General features: G+C 42.0%; 1 protein-coding gene across 9 annotated transcripts in view; it reads left to right on the forward strand.

Moving 5' to 3' along the window:
* The window catches only part of PALM2AKAP2 (PALM2 and AKAP2 fusion), a 424280-nt gene that overhangs the window by 177920 nt on the left and 230059 nt on the right, over nt 1-16301 (forward strand). For all 9 annotated transcript variants that reach the window (XM_036903338.2, XM_036903350.2, XM_036903339.2 and 6 more), the window contains one exon: nt 4443-4523. In XM_036903338.2, coding sequence (XP_036759233.2) covers nt 4443-4523 — 81 coding nt within the window. The remainder of the gene's footprint in view (nt 1-4442; nt 4524-16301) is intronic.

Genomic DNA, 16301 nt, shown 5'->3' on the forward strand with positions numbered 1-16301 from the left:
TGAATAGCTATTGTCAGATGAAGCAAATGAGGGAAATATGTTACTGTTAGAGGAAGTGGTAAGAGCAAAACCAGGAAAGCATGGACTGGCCCGGCAGATTAGCGATCTGCAAAGCGTTGTTAAGGTTGGAGCCTCCTAGCCTGAGATGAAGCTGTGAGGTAGAGAGGCCTCACTGACCATGCTAAGGAACTTGCTGTTTGCACTGTAGGCCATGGGACATGTTCTGGGATTTTAGGCAAAGGATGCAGATAGATTTCCATTTTAGAATATCATTCTGGCGTCAATGCAGAGGATGACTTGCCCAGAGGCAGGGAGACTCAGAGGCAGGGAGAGTAGCAAGGAAACCTCTGCAGTCATCCAGATGGAAACAGGCATAAGCAATGAAGTGCTACAGAGTGCTAGCAATACCAAAGTAGAATAGTTTACACGTGCAGGTGGGGAGATAAAGAGGGACTATTAAGTGAGTAATGAAAATTAGGGCAGAGAAGCAGAAGATGTGGGAAATGACAAGCAGAATTAACAGGATTTTGTCCTTATTAAAGAAAATGAAGTGTCTAGGATATAAATGAGATTTCTGGCTTGAGTGGGGTCACTTGCTGAAATGAGGAACACATGTAAGGGTAGTGCGGGGAGATGGCCAAGATGAAGGCTGCAAGGGTTGAGTTTGGGGGCCTGGATATAAACAGTTGGCAGTTGGATAAAGTAATCTGGGGCCCAAAGGAGAAATCAAGGCTGAACATATAAACCTGCAAGTTAATAGCATGCAGGTTGTATAGTTGATGAGAGTAAAGGAAATCATGTAGGCTAATGTTTGGAGTGAGAAGAGGACTCAAGAGTTCATGGGTTTGCCTTGACTGAGAATACGAAAAGCCTGGGAAGCCATAGGCTAGCTGGGGGAGGAGCACAGCTCAGACCTCAGCAGTCCAAGCAAGCGTAGGAACCCACCGGTGCCCTATTTGAGCTGGCCATACTTTGACTCATATCTAATTCTGTACAGAGGGAGATTGCACATCTTACCTATTGTCTGGTTAGGGGTGACTTCAGGACCTAACCCCATGCCTGTGGAAGGGGACTTTGCTAATTAAAGAATCTTACAGCAGCCATGGACTCACAAAGAGTCCCTGTGAGGGGCCAAGCCCAGAGCCTTCATCAGACGGAACACAGGTGTGAACATGCCAATAACTGATACCTGCTGCACATTATTAACAAGTGTTTGGTTTTGAGCTTTCACTGAGTAAGGCATTTTCCCAGAAATATGAACACATGGGAGAGCAGGGCTTTCATGCTATTGCTCATTCCTGCTCCAGCCCTCTCTGGTCTGTATGCCTCAAAGCCAAGACCTTGCTTCACCCCCTAGATCCTGTAAGTCCTGAACCCCACCAGTTCTGGTTCTCATATTTATCCTTTTCTTTCCATTCTGATGGAAACAGCTCTAAGCTAGGGTGGCTTGCTTGTTCATCCATGCCCATTACATCCCAGGGTGAATGTAGCATCCTCCTAAGACACTTACTGATCTTTTTACCCAGAGGTCAGCAAACTATGAGCATGAGCTGATTATTAGAACCCAACCATGCTCATTCATTTAGATGTTGTCAAGGCTGGTTTTTCACTGCAATGGTAGCATTGAATAGTTGCAACAGAGACTGTATGTTCTACAGAATCTAAAATGTTTACTGTCTGGCCCATTATAGGAAAAGTGTCTTGGCCCCCAGCAATCCACCCTGTACCAGTGCCAAATTAATGTTCCTGAAATGCCATTGCACCGTATCACTCACTTGCTTAGAACCATTGTCCATAAAATAACATTCAAGCTTCCTGGCCTGGCTTTCAAAGCCCTCACTGGTCTAGCCCTAACCAATCTTTTAAATTACTGATCTGTATCCCCAAAAGCAAGCCCTGTACCCATTAGATTTTCTTCCTCATTTCCCCTGGAATACACTATGCAGTCTATTTCTATCCTGGTCACACAGTTCCCTTTACCTGCAATATGCTGCCCATTAATCTCTATCTACCCAATTACTGCCCATTCTTGAACTAACATAAAAACTACATCTTTCATGATCAGATCTTTTCCCAGTGACCACCAGTGAGTCCACTGCTCAACCATGTGCAAGGTCACTGCTGATACCACCTGGGAGTATTCCTTCTGTTCAAAGCATGGCTCACCAGTAGGACGGTGAGCAACTCGAGAGTGAGGACTTCCTACTGAACAAGGGCACGGAAGTAGGAAAGCCTAGGAAAGCTTTGCAGATGACCTGTTGGGCAGTTAGAACACTGTCTTAGTCCATTCAGGCCTCTATAACAATGGATCAAAGAGTGGTGGCTTATAAATAAAAGAAATGTATTTCTCACAGCTGTGGAGGCTAGGAAGTCCAAGATCAAGGTGCTGGCAGATTTGGTGTCCTGCAGGGGCCTGCTTCCTGGTCCACAGACAGCTGCCTTCTCGTCATGTTTGCACATGGCGGAGGTGGTGAAAGAGCTCTCTGGACTCTCTGATGTAAAGGTGCCAATCCCATTCATGGGCTCTGCACCCTTACAACCTAATTACCTCCTAAAGGCCCCACCTCCTAATACACATCACCTGGAGGACTGGGTTTCAACATGTGAATTTGGGTGGATGGGGGTGGGGTGGGATACAAACATTCAGTCTATAGCAAATGCACATAGGACTCAATCAGCATTTATGGAAGAATTGAATCATCAGCACCTTGTACCCATGACATACTATATCTTGGTTCTAGATTTAAGTGCCGGACAGTTACATGTCTTGATAGGCAATGGGAATGAATGATGAAGTCCAGTAAACCTACTCTCAAGAAATCCTAAAATATAGAGGTGTAGTGGCTAGTTCTGGAGTCCCTGCTTTATTATGTGGTACCTCTGAGACACTGGGTAGGTGGACAGGTGGCCTCTCCTCACTGGGCCTCATACGTCATACATTTTATGTTCTTGGACATATGCTGGGATTAAATAGCAGCAGTTATATATTATTGATTAGAGTTCTTTGGTAAATGGCAAGTTCCTAAAATATTCCCAGGTGTCACTTTGGCAGGAAGGTTCTGTCTCTGCCTTGGATATCATGTCTCCGTGGCTTGAGAGTATTTCTTAAAAGTCTGTCTGTTGCATAGACGAACTTGGCAAAAACACAAATATTACTATGTTCATTTGAATAGCAGTGGCGCAAGCACACCCCCAGAAGCACGGCAACTGCATAAAATAAAATCTTCTGTTAACACCAAGCACAGCAGCCAGCCTTCTATACTGTTGTCCTCTCTAGGATTTGCCTGTTATATTTTAAATGCCATTTTGTCATGTCTAACAACTTACTTCCTGAATGTGTAAGTAAAGGAAATTAATCCAGTACAGCAAATATCTCAACAACTGCCCCCCAACCGCCACTGTGCACTTTGGAATCAAAACACTGAACAAGTAAGCTGTCATAAGGGCAGGTCTTCCTATTCTTAAATTAACTACATTTATGTGGTGTTTATTGTCTATGTTTGAGAAGTGTGGGGGAGCAGAGTTAAGGCTGCATTCCAGTGGAAAGGGATTCCCTGAACACAAGGGAAATACATCCCTTTAAAACCAGTTTCTAGCCATTACCTATAAATAAACATGTGATAATAAGTGTAAGAGCAAATAACGTTTATTGCATGTTTACTATGTACCAAGCCATAGTTCTAGGTCCCTTACAAGTATATTCTCATTTAATCCATGCCCCAACTATATGGTTTAGGTACAATTATTACCCCCATTTTCTGTGTGTGTGAGAAATGACTTAGACCCAGAGAGGTATAAGAACTTGCCAGAGGTCACACAGGTAGCAAATGGCAGGGAGGAGTTGGACCCAGGCAGACCCACTCCTGACTTCATATTCACTGTAACCTCACGAGGCCCCACCCATGTGAAATGCTCTCCTCAAGTCAAGTTTAAGCAAAGCTAATTTGCATTGTTTGGTACGTCCGACCTGATGATTTGTCCTACAAAATTTGGAATTGTGTTGGATTATTTATGTATATGGTTTTGATAAAATAAGTCTAACCCTATAATTCCCACTGTTTTATTCTGTCGTATTTACAGTTTATGACAATCTCAGTCTCTTCATTTGAGACATTTTTATTCTGTGTCCAAATTAACATGGCACAGAACATAATTCTATGTGTGTGTGTGTGCATAGACACTGCCTTTTCTTCTGGATGAAACTGTTGCAGCTTCGCTGAGTGAGGAGAATTTCTCCCACTCACTGAGCCCACAGCAGACATGTTAGGAGAACACGGCTGCTTACAACACACCCAGAGGCGGAGGGGCAGGTGACAGTGTGTGTGTGCCCAGCATCTCGGCAGTGTCTCTACAGATGTGTGCCGCTCCTCCTGCTTCCTGCCTTAGAATTTCTGCAGCCAGCACCCACCCACTCTTATAGCCTCTCTCTCTTTATTTTCAAGGAGAAAAGAAAGAGGCAGACTGAAATAGAAGGCAAGCGACAGGAGCTTGACGAGCAGATACTCCTGCTGCAGCATTCCAAGGTAAGCAGCTTGTCCCAGGAACCTATCCCATTATTAGCCATGCAGATCACACGCCAGAGAGCTGGGCAGAGCCTGCCCTGGCGTGCAGGCACTACTGCGCACGGAACTAGCCCTTTTTCATTCAGTCAGGAAGCCATCCCTTGGCTTTTCTTGTGAATTTCTCAAATTCAGGGCATTGTGACAGCATTCCAATTTCTGCAAGCTTGATAAGATTATAGTGTGCATGTGAATGGGCTTGGGGGGTGGCGTGTGCATGTGAAATGTGATGGTTATATATAGAAATCGGATGAGAATCTCCACATGGTGGGTGAGGCAGTGTTCTAGGGCTGTGTCTCCAGGGCATAGGTGCTGTGTGTGTTTGTTTAGAGATTCCAAAAGGTACATTTAATACAATGTTCTTTATTAAATTAAAAATATTAATATTTTCTTTCTTGATCTTGAGTAAAGGGAGATAAAACTGGTGTGGTATGATAAAAGAGCAGCCCGGTTCATTTCAGATTGTTCATTTGTTTTATTTCTACTTTAACAAATTTGAAAGTGTTCTGTGAGAATGAGCAGTGGGTTGAAAGAGGACATTGAAATGATTTGACTTGGTTGGGTCTCCACTGCACCATGTTAGATAGAGAAAGCTTATTTATTTTGCTTTAAAACATAATGCACTTAAGCATTGTAATTGATTACAGCCCAGGAGAAAGCTCTATCACTGTCACAAGGACTCCACTGGTTGCAGAATGTTGCTTTCTGCAGGCTCAGAAAATAATGTGACCACGTTCCAGTGGCCAGGCAGGAGTTGCTGCTTGCCTTCCAACTGCTCTTGGGGTTTTTTTAGGAAAACCTTCTCCCGCTTACCTCAAGCTGCCGTGACATTGCACACACAGAATTGCATGGCTCAGAGTGTGGTTGGGAAGGTGGGGCTCACTTTCAGGGTGATGCTAGGCAGGGACTATTTGGATTTCTTAAAACAGGATGAACCTTTGTGGTTGCATTTCCCATTCTTCATAGACGATAGGGTTGTGCTAAATGAATCCATAAAATGCGAATCATCAGCAAGCTAGCCACTGATTTCAAATGGCAGCTTGACCTACATCTGCTTCACATATATATCAGTTTACCATTAACTTTCACCAGAGAAATGTGTTTGAGAGGAAGAAAAGCAGCATGATACTGAGAATATTGCCTGTTTCTCTTGCTTATTGTGTAAATCCATTTATGGACTTTGTAGTAGCTTGCAATACATCCCATATGCCATTACTTCTCTTTCCTTGCAACATTCCTGAGGGAGGACTGGGGGCTAGTTAGTATCCTCTTCTTACAGAGAAGTGGGCTTAAAAACACTTAATATAACAAAGTGAGTTGTTCAAGGTCAGTCTGGACAGAGCTGGATCTCTGGCTCAGAGTGCAGTCAGCTCACTTTTTATGAGACCAAAATATACTAAAACCTCAGTGAATTCTTGGTTAAAGGTGAATTTTTTAAGAAGATGACTGAAAGAATGAGGGGCTGTCTTTGGCTAAATAGTGCCTCACCTCTTTAAGCTCAAGGTGATTCTTGATTTTTGCATTCTTTGGCTCAAAAGTCAGGCACTAAACATATGTCAGAAGATCAAATTCCTTTTGCCCCGCTTCTCATCATTCTGGGTGCCAAATAAGATAACAAGGACTCCTTCATTGCTGGGGTCCAGCACAGTGTTACAACATTCTTTTCATTGTCCATCTGTCCATTTTTCTCCCAGCCAGCCAGCCAGCCAGCCATGCATCCATTAAACAGAAACAACCATAAAACTGACTTGGTATTGCATGGGGAAGCAGTGAGATCCCTTAAAAGATCTGAAAACAAAGGAATCAGATAGTCCTTTATGGTTGTCCTGGTAAAATTCTCACACAGTTGGTGAGATTGACTATCTCAGGAAACACCCAGCACTCTCACCAGGTAATCTGGCTATAACCTGGGAGAAAGGACTGGAAATGATGGAAATTTAAAAAGTGAAGACTGATGTGTTGTAATTTTCTCTCTCTGGAGAAGGCCTGTGTAGGCAGAATGAGAGTGGATCACTATCCTTGAATGACAAAACAAGGAAAACTCAGTGCTCCCAAGGATGGTTAACATGGTACTCTCCTGCAGAGAGCCCTCAGCCCTAGAGGCACCGAGTCTCTGTGCTCTGACGAGGCGGGGTCTGCAGCAAGGCAGACAGTCACGGCACCGCGTCTTGGCCCAGGTCAAGCTTCCCCCATGCTTCTGCCTCTCTTTGTTCTGAGTCCATCCTCCCCCAAATAACTGAGTTATTTTAATATTAAGGATGGTGGCGTCTGACTGAGAGATAGGATCATGTAAGGTACCAGAAAGGAATACGTTCTGCTTTAAATCAGTTAACTGTTGACTGAACTTGGACGGCATGAGTCATCTTCCCTGTGATCATTCAGTTTCAAGCTTGGCAGCCTCACCCCTGGATGGTAGTAAATTGACTGAGGTTATAGTTCCTCTGTGAGCTTCTTGGTGGGGACTCAGCCAGCTTCCTCCTGGCCCCATGACAGCTTTTTCTACCCTTGATAATAGGCATTCTTTTGAGTGCCTAATATGTTCAAGGTACTTTAAGTATATCCCCTTATAATGACCACAAATTGGATACTACTCTCCCCATCTTACAGGCAGGGAAACAAACTCATGAGGTCTAATAATTTGCCCAAGAACTGAGGGTGTTAAATTGGGGCAGCCCTGGTTAAACCCCAGGGTTATCTGCCTGCATAATCATGCTTTCTCCAGAACACTGTTTTCTTCAAATGAAATGTTTCTTTTGAATAGTTTAGATAGATGCCAATTATCATCATTACTGTCTCTTTTACTCTAAGTATGTTTTCATAGATTCCAGAAATTTAGGCTGTGTGGAGATATGCCACAGTAATTATTGGTAGTTCCTTGAGGTAGAAAATATTAATAAAATAGTAGTTAATATTTACTTCACCAATTTACAAAATCCTAGGTGCTAAGAAAAAAATATTCTCAGTGCAAAGTTAAATAGAAAAATTGGATTTCATTATCAAGATATAATTCTCATTATCAAATAGTCTATGGAGACTTATTCTGATGCTATGAGATGTGTATTACTTAGATTCACTGGTCTCTTGTCAAAATTAATAGAATGCAAGACAGTAGTTTTGATATTTGTATATTGATACATATTCCTTCTAATTACAATATTTAGGGCTAGACAGTAAGTAACTCCCCAAAATGGAATATTATTACCTTATATGTGGATGATAAACAAATTCTATAGTGCAGTGAAGGACCAAAGTATGAAATGTTGAAATATTAACTGCTATACCCCAGTGATTAGGAAACCTGGGTATTTTGAAGTCCTAGCTGAATTAAACTCAGATTTCTTTTTACAAGGTCCCTTGGCTATATTTAGTACCCAGTATTTGTGATGTAAGAATTTCCAAGAAGTGCTCATATGTGGGATGAGTGAGCAATTTTATTATCTATATTATTTTTGCTGATTATGAAAGGAAGGGGTATATGATCATTGCAAAAGCAAAATTTACAAGTATAGGAAAATATAAAGAAAAAAACTATATCAACCATTTAGTCACCACCCAGATAAAACCCACAGAGTATATATCCTCTATGCTTTTTCCCAAAATTGTATAGATTAAGATGTGTAACCCCTGTTCATAGGCTTCATCAGTCTGTGAGAAAAATGAAATTATATTAACATTAGTATCTGAAATACATGGACCTTTACCTCTTTTTTGATTTTTGTGTATGGGTTCTTTTGCATTCTCATACAAAACTTTATAATTTTTATGAAATCACATCTCAGATCCACTTACTTTATGATTTCTGGCTTTGATGTCCCTAGAAAGAACATCTCCATCACGAACACTTACCTATGGTATTTCTTTTATTTCTGTAGTTTTAATCCATCTAGAATTTATTTTCCTATAAAGTATGAGATAGGAATAACTTCACTTTTTACTGATGGTAGACCATTTGTCTCCACATGATTTATTGATTAATTCATTGTTTCCCTCACTGATTTAAATGTCTTATCATATACATATTTCTCACTTATACTTGAGGCCACCATTTGTGGATTCTTTCTATTCTATTAATCTGCCATTCCTGTGCCAATACTATTCTCATTTAATCCCTCTAGCTTTTTAATATATTGTCATATTTCAAAAGGTAAGAGCCATCTTTATTCTTCTTTTGAAAAATTATCTTGCCTTTTTAGTCCATGGAAACATTTATTTTTATTGTTTTCATTGTGACTTGTGATAATGTGACTTTAAAAAAATAAGTCAACTCTTGTATTATACCAGACAAACTGAATTTATATTCCTCTCTGCTTCTTGGTTAAATTGCTGAAGATTTGTCTATTTTATTGGTCGGTTCAAGGTCCCAGCAAGAGTAGGCACTCAGAACATATTGCCTCATGAATCCCTTTGGGACTGTCACATTTATAAAGATTTGTATGACAGAGTCAGCACTGTCAGAATCAAATTGCTAATACCACATCATCCATACATAAACTGCCTTTGGATTATTTATTCATGAGCGGGGAAACCTGAGTAGAGTTTTCTTGTAATCCAAGCTATAAAAATCGTCATTATGTTTTAAAAACCACAGCCTTTTCTTTCAAGAAGACTAAAGGGAAAAAAAAATCGAAGACTGAATTGTGACCCTATGAGGTATTTATTGTCAACCCACCAAGGTCATTTGCTGAATAGCCCGAAGGTATCAGGAGCCTTCCAGTGGATATTACAGTGTCTCTCACTATTATGAACCCTTGGCACTCATTTTAAACTTTCCTTGGTTATTAGTATGTGTGAAAGGCCGATTTCAAATGAAAAATCTTGAAGAACAGTCAGGGTACCCAGGGTGAAGAATCTTTCTGTCTCATCTGTTTCCTGTCACATCTCCTCTGGCTTCTAAACACAGCCTGAGTGGAAGTTAAAACTTGCTCTCTTCTATGGGAAGTCTTGGGTTGGCTTCTGAGTGGATTGAATCATGCAACTAAACCTCGAAACCAAACCAGAATCTCCTGGGGAGTCAATGGGGAAGAAGGGAAGTGTCCCAGAGGAAGGGGAAGAAACGAGAGGGGACACGAATGAGAACGTGAGTATTTGTCCACAGGGCCTTTAAGCCATTTCTGTTAGAAGACTGAATTTAGCCAGATTCCCAGCAACGTCCATTTATACAGCCAGTGCCAATTTTAGCCAGATTACAGGCATATGAAAGGTTTGAAGTAAAGTGTGTAAAGTCTTAGAATGGTCCTAGGATGAGGAAGTCTTACCTAATTACTATACCAAAGCCAGAGCTATAAAGTAAAAAAACGCTAGATATAATTTTATAAAAACTACAATCAGGAAAACATTTAGAAACTTACTAAAAAGTCCTGTTTCATCTCCCACTTCCCACTCTGCCCCCGCCGCCACCCTACACCCCAGATATTCCTCACTATTTACCTGGATCACCTTGAAAAGTTAACTTCAGTTACCTGATCTGTAGATTAAAAAGTTTAATTTCACGAACCTTTTTATTTTGATTAAAAAGATTAATCATGCATATTTTTATTTGTCATGTAGACTTTTATTTGCAATTATACCTCAATAAAGCTGGGGAGAAAAAGCTTTGATTAAATGATCTCTATGGTCATTTTTAACTTTAATAGTCTTAAAATTTTTTTTTTTTTGTAGATAATTATTTTTTATTGAAGGGTAGTTGACACACAGTATTACATTAGTTTCAGGTGTACAACACAGTGATTCAACATTTATATACATGATAATTCTAGGTACCAGCTATCACCATACCAAGTTGTTACAATATTTTGACTGTATTCCTTATGCTATACATTACATCCCGGTTACTTATTAATTTTACAATTGGAAGTGTGTACTTTTTTTTTTTTTTACTTTTTTTTTGTTGTGAGGGCATCTCTCATATTTATTGATCAAATGATTGTTAACGACAATAAAATTCTGTATAGGGGAGTCAATGCTCAATGCACAATCATTAATCCACCCCAAGCCTAATTTTCGTCAGTCTCCAATCTTCTGAAGCATAATGAACAAGTTCTTACATGGAGAACAAATTCTTACATAGTGAATAAGTTACATGGTGAACAGTACAAGGGCAGTCATCACAGAAACTTTCGGTTTTGCTCATGCATTATGAACTATAAACAGTCAGTTCAAATATGAATACTCATTTGATTTTTATACTTGATTTATATGTGGATACCACATTTCTCTCTTTATTATTATTATTTTTAATAAAATGCTGAAGTGGTAGGTAGATACAAGATAAAGGTAGAAAACATAGTTTAGTGTTGTAAGAGAACAAATGTAGATGATCAGGTGTGTGCCTGTAGACTATGTGTTAATCCAAGCTAGACAAGGGCAATAAAACATCCACGGATGCAGAAGATTTCTCTCAGAACAGTGGGGGTGAGGTTCTAAGCCTCACCTCTGTTGATCCCCAATTTCTCACCTGATGGCCCCCCTGCGACTGTGCCTGTTTTAGGTTGTTCCTCCCTTGAGGAATCTTACCCGTCTCTGGCTAACCAGTCATCTTCCTGAGCCATACAGGGAAATGTAAAGTTGGTAAGTGAGAGAGAAGCCTTATTGTTTGAAAAGTCTTAAAATTTTTATTTGCTAAAATACAGTGTCCATGCATGGTTTTTTAGTCACCCATTCAACAGGTATTTATTGTCACCAACTCTAATCTTGCATGTCAGCCTCTGTGGACAAATAAAAGATCAAGTGCTTGACTATGAGGGACTTAGGGATGGGTGGGAGAGAGCATCCATACAAAACCCACCATTAGAGAAGCTGGAAAGGAGATACCCCTGTTAGGGGGGCCTAACCCTGTTAGGTCAGTGGGGCCTGACGATTTTGTAAATCCTCTTTGAGAAAAACATAGTTCTTGTATCTGAGGCAGAGGCAGGATAGCAGAGTGCACCATTTGACCTCAAACCTTAGATCCACACTTTACTAGATGTGTGCCCGTGGGTAAGTTGCTTAATATTGGCCCCTACCTCATGGGATTTTTGTGAACATTTAATGAGTTTATATGTAAAGCATTTCAAACACTAAGAGTTCTGTAAGAATTATCCTCATCGTTACCATCATTACCCAATACTGTGGCTTCAAATATCATTTATATACGATGACTCCCAAATTGATGTTTCCAATCAGCTCCAACATCCCTTGAACTCCAGGCTCTTATATTCAGACATGTCCATTTAGATGGATGTCACTTCCATAAGCCTCCCAAACTTTCCACGCCCGAACTGGAAGTTTTGATTTTCTGCTCTTCTAGCACTTAAACTTCCTCTAGTCTTCCCACCCTCCAGTTGATGATACCACAATCTACCTCTTTGCTCAAACCAAATATCTTTAATGTTATCTTTAATCCCACCCTTTTCCTCGCTCCCAACATCTAATCTGTTGGCAGGTTTGACTCCACCTCTAAAACATGGCCCGTGCCTCCCATGTCTTCTCTGTTTCCTGCTAATGTGCTGTCACCTGAGTGACATAGTCCCATCACTTGTACTTTGTAGTCCTGCCCTTTGCAATCTGTTTTCTTCTTATTGCACTTGGAGCACATGCCAAACTCCTTCACAAGGCTGCAGAATCCTTCCTAATCTGGCCCCTGCCTTCCTCTCCATTGTCAACTGGATCCACCCTCCTTTTCCCTCCCCCACTCGCTATGGCCCAGCCACCCGCCTTCTCTCTGGTCCACAAGCTCACCCAACTCTGTCCCACGCCCTGGCTATTATGTTTGCCCATCGCTCCACCTGGAACACCTTGCCCTGGGCCTCAGCTCTCAGCTCAAATGTTCAAGTACTCAGACCTTCCTCGCCTAACCCATCCTCCCTCAGTCCCTGTTTGTCACATCGTCCTGCCTACCTCCTGCCATGCACATATCATAGTCAGAAATTATCCTGCATCCTTGTTTATTGGAGAAGGTGGGGACTTGCTGTCTTCCTGAGCAGCGTCTGCACGACCTGGAAGAGCACCTGGCCTGTAGGGACTGGGGGCACCAATGCTCCTGAGATGGGGACGCAGGAGGAGAGACGAGCTTATAAGAGGAGGAGGAGTTCCTTTTGGGATCGGTGTGCTTGGCTAGCCAGAGGGAAAGCTTACACACTCTTCAGGCATTTGGATAGTCACAGATTCTCACGCAGTCCTGCGCCCACTGTGGTCCTGGGACCAGCAGCATCAGTGATGGCAGCACCAGGGAGCTTTTACAATTCACATTCCCAGGCCCTACCCCACACTTACAGAATCAGCATCTCTGGGGTTGGGGCCCTGGAATCTGTGTCTTAGCAGGCTCTCCAATGATCCTTACGCATGTTGCAGTTTGAGATGCTCTGTTCTAGTTTTGTTTTCCAAAGCTGGACAGGCCTGTAGAGCAAAAACCAGATTCACCATAGGGAGCTCTCTCCCTCCTGCCTTTCAGGAGCCCCTGCCCTGGCTTTGCTTGCCCAGTGCCCTCTCTCCACCTGCTCTTGCCTTGCCTTGACTTCACGGCTGCCGCTACTTGACAAATGTGAAGTTTTGACAGTTCTTAGCACCTGTAAGCTTGGATACATTTTTTAGGTGTATATTATTTGGACAATAGGGCATTAAAAAGAAAACTTTTTATTTTTCCTTTTCACGTCTGACTGAGCTCTGCCTGTCACTTAATTCTGAAATCAGGCAGCCAAAAAGAGCCTGAACTGTCCAGGGAAACTGATGCTTTTGATCGCAAGGCACAAGTGCTTTACATGCCAAGGCGTGAACAGCCAGCCCTCGGAGGCAACACAAGGGGGTCCGCGGCAGGGTGAGAAAGTTTTTGGAGGTAAATAATTTCAGTTGGAGGTTTGGTTTCCCCTAATAGCATTATTTTGGGGCCACGTGAAAAATTAGCTCTGCTTTTTTTTTTTTGATAAAGTCAAAATACCTCTGTGAAACAGACTTCCCTGGGACCATCCTGTCCCATTAGGTCCTCTCTTCCTGCCTCTAGCTCTTGGGGATGTTTTGCTGACATTACTGACATATCCAGAGAAGAGACAGATCTGGGGGCATATGAGCTTTGGTGTTCGTGGTTACAGGCTGCTTTTGTCAGAGGTACTAACCAATGGTCGAGGCTAAATCAGCCTGATATCAGGGGGTTAAAGCCCTTCCTTGATGGCAGGAGGCACTGTGTGAAGAAGAGCAAAGAGAATATTTCCAAGAGCAGCCCTGTATATTTTAAGAAGCCCCAACTGCAAAGGATCCCTGCTGGGGCAGAGAAAGCGGGGCCTGTCCATGCCGTTTTCCAGAAGGATCCACATACCAAGGCCAAGGTTGCCGGCACTTCTATCTCCCAAAATCCTACCAAGGTTTTTACCTACATAGTTTGAACTAGGTTAATGTCGAGCATGTTAGCAAAGGAAGACTGAAAGTGGGACACCCCCTCCCAAGTAATTAGAGGGAAGAAAAATGGGAGATTTTCCAATTCACCCATTTATTCATTCATTCACTGAAACTGGGCTACGTGCAACAGTGACATGCAAAGATTAATAAGAGATAGTCTCAGCTTTGAGGACAGCATGAAAGTGCTCTAGAGTATGTTCTCTGCTGTAGGGCAGAGCAGACAGCTACTGATCCTGCTAGCAAAAGTGGAGGAAGTTTTCGTAGATGGCATTTTACGTGCTCTTTCTCGGGTGAGAGGAGAGGCTAAGGGAAAACGATGAACAACAGTAATAAAATTTCTCTTGTACTAAGTATGGGCTCAGCGCTTCTTGTGTATGAACTCATTTAATCCTCATAATGAGCCTGGAATGGGCACTATTGTTGTGTCCATTTTACAGATAGTGAAACTGAGCCTGTCAGGTCACACAGCTGGTAACCAGCAGACTGGCTCCAGAATCCAGGCTCTTAACCACTGTGCAACACAGCCTCTTGCAGTTATGTGGGCATGATCTTTCTGGGGAATTTTGAGTAGAAAATGACAATTTTGATTTTTTTCTTCTATAGCCCACTTAGAGCAGCCAATTTATCCCATCCATTCCCGCTTTCCAATGGGCAGAACATCTCTGTGATAAAGAAAGGTTTGGTGAATATAGTAGTTGTTAGGGCTGCCATAACAAATACCACAGAATGGGTGGTTTAAATAACAGAAATTAATTTTCTCATAATTCTGGAGGCTACGGGTCTGAGACCACAAGGTGTCAGTAGGGTTAGTTTCTTATAATGCTCTCTCCTTGGCTTGTAAATGGCTGTCTTCCTCAGGTATCTTCACCCAGTCTCCTTTCTGTGCGTGTCTATGTCCTAATCTCCTCTTTGTAGAAGGACCCCCGTCATGTGGGATTAAAACCATCCCAAAGGCCTCATTTAACCTGAAAGATCCTATTTGCAGATACAGGCACATTGTGAGGGAGTAGGGGTTAGGACCCCAACATATGAATGGGGGGTGGGGAACACATTTCAGACCATAGGAGAGAGCAACAACCAATGCAAAGAAATTGTACTGTGAGCTTTTACACGTGATTTTATATTATTAAACAATGCCCTATAAATTTTTGTAAAGAACTTTTTTATACTTTCCTTGGTGGTATTTGCAAACTATTTATACCTAGTACATTTACAGGCAGCATAGTAATGTGTAATCAATTTAAGCGTATTAGTTTATGTGTGACTGTTTAAGTCTATTAGGGTCAGAGGGTAACCTGTCTGCAGTTAGTTTATTGGTACAATTGGGAGTCACATATAAACAAACTCATGTCTTTAATTTCTAGAAAACTGTAGGTCAAGTGCTATAAATATGCTTCTCTATGTGCTCTAAGAGTAACCAAATGGATCTCCACTAACAATTAATTATAATAATGATTTATAGTTAAAAAGCAAAACAACACCAGTGAAAACCATGACTACCTGGTCACCAAACTAATGCGTTGCTGATGAAGGGCCCCTCCAGAAGTGCAGGGATTCCACCACTGTAAGTCACTTCTGTGCCTCCAGCAGGGAGTCCGCAGTCCGCATGGCCGCTGGCCCTCTCCGTAGGATGGTGAACCAGAACCACTAATGAACTCTCCACCTTACTATTACAAAATGTTGGTAATTTTTATAACTTATTTTATGGGTTCATACTAAGTAGCCCTTAATCCAGTGTAAAAATGAGAGTCCATTATGGAATTGTGTATCTTTTGCTTATAAAAGCTGTAGAAAGGAAACTGTAATGAGTATGAATTTGTGTGTCCACAATGTTAGAGACATATCCCACCCTCTCATTTGTGTAAATCATATTTAACTGGCTCGAAGCCGCTCATAACCTGGCCCTCAGGTGTTACAGTAGCTCCCTTGCCTTCCCCTCACTCGCCCTGCCTAATGAGGATTAATGAGATTTTGACAGGAGTGATGCCAGGGAGCCCCGTGCTTACTCTGTTGCTCTATGAAGCCGTTATTCCTGCCATTGCTGGGAAGACCTGCTTCTGGCAGATGCGGTGGTGCACCCTTACGGTGCTCCGTTCCTGCCACCACCGGCCTGCCCACCGGGTCACGTGGCCATTATATCCAGGGTCCGGGCTCTGCACACATCCAGTAGCCACTATCTGCCATCTGGGGGACATGTCATGGAAACCCAAATCAGAAATTCTCTCCCACACCTTCCTTACCTTGCCTTTCGTTTTAGGGAGTTTCAACAAGACTTTTTTTTTTTTCAGCTGTTTTCATTTCCCTTCTCAAAGCAGTTATCACTCCTTCCAAGCCATTGACCTGAGACACAAAACCTTTTTCTTTTACTCTACCATA

Source organism: Manis pentadactyla, chromosome 3 (assembly GCF_030020395.1).
Source record: "Manis pentadactyla isolate mManPen7 chromosome 3, mManPen7.hap1, whole genome shotgun sequence".
In the NCBI taxonomy this organism is placed as follows: Eukaryota; Metazoa; Chordata; class Mammalia; order Pholidota; family Manidae; genus Manis; species Manis pentadactyla.